Raw genomic sequence first — 4,221 nt, 5'->3', positions numbered from 1 at the left:
TGGCCCACAGTGAAAGCTGCTGTTTAGCCAACGGTCGGGGGCGGAGGGAATTGGACGCGCCGGGACCCGCAAGAAGCACAAGCACTTTCCTCGATCCTCGGGCTGTAGCCCCGAACCGAGACACCCGTCTTCTTCGCAAGTGTAACCTTCAGAAGAAATACCGCCCAGAACTGCAAAAAGCGTCAGAGGCCACCGCGCCCTCTGCCCCAAGACTCAATTCTGCTAGGGCAGGCAGCACGAAACGGCCACCAAATACTTTGATAGGTGGAGGGACTGCACTTCTCACTCCTCACATAGCAACTGTCTTCCTTCTCACGGATACACACGCTTCCAGCGAGACTGCTACGAGCACACACTCGGCGCAGCAGAGTGAAAAAGGAAAAAAGAAACTTACACCACCTGCACGGCATTCTTTAAACGCGCATATGGCAGCAGTCAACAGTGAATGCTACGACGACCAGCGGCAAAGGACTCCAGACGAAGGTCGCGCACACAGCTGGACTTATCTTCTTGAGCACCCATCGATTCCTGGCCAGGAAGAATGTGGCTGAACGGTCTCGTCAACAAAAGTCCCGGCCCGGACACGTGCTGCCGAGCAAGAGACAGAAAGCTTCTCGGCACTCAAGGAGGGCTCGGGTGAGCTGTCCTCATCGCGTTACTACAGAAGTCCGGAAGGTACCAGAGCAGCTACCACAATGAGCAGGCAAATGAATCGAGCCCGGGTCACGACGAAGACAGAGAGCCCACACTGCTCACTCTTTGTTCGCTTGACTTTGCTGTCACAGTGGAGAGTGATATATCAAGATCTGAAGCCAGACAGTCGGGCTCACGAGAAATTACTACCGGCCCCCACATCTATTCTTCATGCGTTGAGACGGTCGAGGAGTAAGACGGAACAGCCGACATAGGAACCGTCACCTGACATGGCAGTACGTTAATAGTGTCGCACGCCCCTGACAAGTGCAGCGCCACACAATGTACTGCGGTGTCGAGCCGCAAGGTGTAAGACAGATGAGCACCACCGGCATCAGCAGAGTATACGGAGTACCGTCGTAACTTTAGTACCGATCGTGGCACGGACCACCTACCCCCAGCTGGTCCCCCCTGAGACAAACGTTTCGTCCACGAAACTGCAGGGGCCGGAGCCTAACTGTTGCGTGCATTGACAGAGATGCACGCCCCTGACAGCCGCATTGCTGCACACCGTGTCTTCGTCTCCAGCTGCGAGGCGAGAAGACGAAAAGTCCTACCGGAATGAGCAGAGTACGGTGATGAAGTCACGGCGTACTACCGTGACTTCATCACCGGTCGGAGGAACCACCTATCTCCACACAGGCAGACGCTTCGTCGAGGAAACTGCGCAACCCAGCCGGACTCTTCTCTCAAGAATGCCACGCTGGGTAGTAAAGACCTTACTCTGCTGTTCGTCTGCAAGAAAGGTAGGTATGTAACAACAGATACCTGCATAAAGAGAATCAAAAATCCAGGCATCCAACAATGCAGAACTGTCGGCCAGAATTCCGGACGGGTGACTTCCTGAGGAAACGTAGCCCATCATCCGTCATTTGTCGTACCTGCATCCCGACGACGAACAGTGCTGCTGCAGCCGCCAGGCCAACATACTTACAGTTTCCCGTGAAGACAGAAAAGACAACATCTGCAATGAGGACGAGGACGCTCACATTGCCCTCACATTTCTACTTCGGGCACCCCCCCTTCATGGATCTTCTGCACCTGCTGCACAGCGCAGAGAGCCGCCCCGCAACAGGAATTCACTGTGCTTCGCTTTCTTGTACGCCACAAGGGGGCCAGACGACTCATTTGGCTCACGGTAACAAGTGCAAACTCACGAGCTAAATCCGTAGACGGTGCGAGTATGTGTACCTGTGTACGTAAGCCATATACAGTCTCGCGTCGCACCATTCGTACACAGATGAGGATTCTCTACCGTGGCAGCGGAGTAGTAGAACTATCCCGGAAAGTGGTCTTGACTCTTGGCAGCTCGCCGTCTGCCCTGTAGGGGCGAACATAGGCAGCATGGACTGGGCTCTCGGCCCGATCCGGCCGTTCATATCATGAATGCCCGAGTGGTCCAGACGCCGCGCGTAACACCCGCTCTCGCTTAAGACCACGGGTTCGAGATGCTGACGAGGACTGATCAGCAGCAGCGCCGTTCGTGAAGACAACCAAGAGCTCACCAGCAGTCTGACGTGACGCAGTCAGAAGAAAAAAAAAGAAAACAAATAACCTCAGCCCATTTCTGGAGTCCCGGTATATCTGTCACAACCGGCGGCGCGCGTCCAGTCACGCTTTACAAGGACATGCCCGCGACAGAAGCCGTACCGCTGGCCGGTCCTGCTAGACCCGCAGCCACAGTTGTAGAAATGTGTCCGCCCTTACCGACTCCTAGTGGTCGCCGGCTCTGAAACACAGCGCGGAAGAGGGAAAAATCGCGAAGGACGATGGAAAGCCGTGGATGGGCAAAAGAAGAACGGGCTCTTGGTCCCTCGGCGAGACAACGGCCGATAGAGGATACAGGGCGAGCCTACCTGGACTGGGTGGCAGGATTGCACTGGGTGACAGGCTTGGACTCGAAGCCAAGACTTCTTCTTGACGAGCTTCAGATTTCCTTTCTTCTTGACGAGCTTCAGATTTTCTCAAGTATGGAGCAGCGGCTGCGAGGGTGACAAGAAGAAGAGCTGCAAGTCCGTAGAGGCTGCGCGCACACCAGAGGGTTAGAAAACTCAGCCCTTCGTGCTTGGCCCGAGGAAGTGCGACCGTAGCACTACTCCAGTGACCAGTACAGGCTCCGCGACAGAAAGGACGCTCGCCAGTCGAGCCCTTTCTCCGTGACAAGGCTGACGGTGTATACTGTACAAGCACCGCCTCCCGACACTTCGACAGGTGAATGTGAACGGGCGCACCCACTTCCGCTGTACTCTCCTTACTTATCGGGTAAGGACTGCTGTGGTAGCTCCAGCACTGGCTCGGGTCTCGATGGAGGGCCAGCAGGGGTCCACAGTGTGCTGTCACACATATCTGAGACACCAGACTGAGTTAGTACGATCCCAACCCCCAGACAACGAAACTAACCACTAGCGTCTCAACTTCAGCGAGACAGACCTCGCCGCACTGCTTGCACGATGTGTCTTCTCTACCCGCGAGAAAGTCTTCTGTTCCGGACAAGCGTTGTGTTTGACTCACCCTCTCCGCCTCCTTGCAACTCTCCGCGTGGGCTTGCGGCTTGCTCTCACAGAGGTCTCCTGCACTACTTCGCCTTCAGAGTCCTCAAACACCGTGCCCAGCTCTTCTGTCCCGCGCGTAAGTCCATCGGTGGTGCCGGCTGGCAGTGGGTCCGTCTCGAGTAGACTCCTGTCTGCACCAGTGGAAGGTGAAGTAGAAGTGGCAGCAACCATCAGGAGCCCAGTAGCCAGAACCAGCGTAGCGAGATAACCGGCAACCCGGCGGCGTCGCGAACAAACATTCTGAACCGGTAATTTACGAGGCTCCAGCTCCACACCAGGGAGATGAAACTGGGGACGTTGACGGGAGAAAGACATGGTAAAGACTGTGAGGTTAGGCTTATGGTTCAAGCTTTCCTGTGAAGTAAAAACGGGCTTGGCCGACAGATGAAAGTGGGCTGATATTCGGACCGCGGAGTCAATGCAAGCTCTGCCTCTGAATGTCAAGCGTCAGCTCTCTGAGGCCTCGGGATGGTACCGATCGAGGGGCTGCATGCGCTTTCAATCGTGGCGGCTTGACAGGCCGGTGTGACGCTGTATGTGGTGAGATGTCTTCTCGTTCTGCACGCGGGAAAATGATTCATCTTCCAGGTCCCTAGCACCGCAAGAGCGCTGTGTTCTATTTTTCAGTGTGCTAGAGCAGAAATATCTTTGCTGCGGAGGCCTCGAGGTGCCCAATATTATTGGGCTCGTTAGCAGTTTCTGCGAAGGGTATGCTTCTAAGGACGTACGGTGACCCAGTGCTGCTTGGCTGGCTAGCCAATCAGGGAGTAGCTCTCTCCCTTCTGTGTCTCGAGCAGTCCCCGGCCGCGATGCGGTGTGGCGTTCCCGTCACTTCTGTGCCGGCTTTTCGGTCCTTTGTCCAGAATTACTACAGGCTGTTTCCCCTCATCCCCGAAGGCGTTTTCTACTGCCGCCTGCACTAGGACAGACCTCAGTTTGTGACAGCGGTGCGGCGCCGCGGTCTCTGGGGCTGTCG

At 55.7% G+C, this 4,221-nt stretch overlaps 1 protein-coding gene across 1 annotated transcript; it reads right to left on the bottom strand.

Moving 5' to 3' along the window:
• Positions 1-2,305: 2,305 nt before the first annotated feature.
• CSUI_002358 (uncharacterized protein) lies at positions 2,306-3,932 on the bottom strand. The gene is made up of 3 exons (XM_068062560.1): positions 3,205-3,932; positions 2,550-2,716; positions 2,306-2,422 (listed from the first exon to the last, which is right to left on the bottom strand). Exons 1-3 carry the CDS (start codon positions 3,558-3,560, stop codon positions 2,397-2,399), a joined length of 549 nt encoding a protein of 182 aa, XP_067925467.1. The 5' UTR covers positions 3,561-3,932; the 3' UTR covers positions 2,306-2,396.
• Positions 3,933-4,221: the final 289 nt, after the last annotated feature.

Source organism: Cystoisospora suis (assembly GCF_002600585.1).
Source record: "Cystoisospora suis strain Wien I chromosome Unknown contig_1006, whole genome shotgun sequence".
Lineage (NCBI taxonomy): Eukaryota > Apicomplexa > Conoidasida > Eucoccidiorida > Sarcocystidae > Cystoisospora > Cystoisospora suis.
The sequence above is the reverse complement of the archived record's forward strand: the minus strand, read 5'-3'. Positions and strand labels throughout refer to the sequence as shown.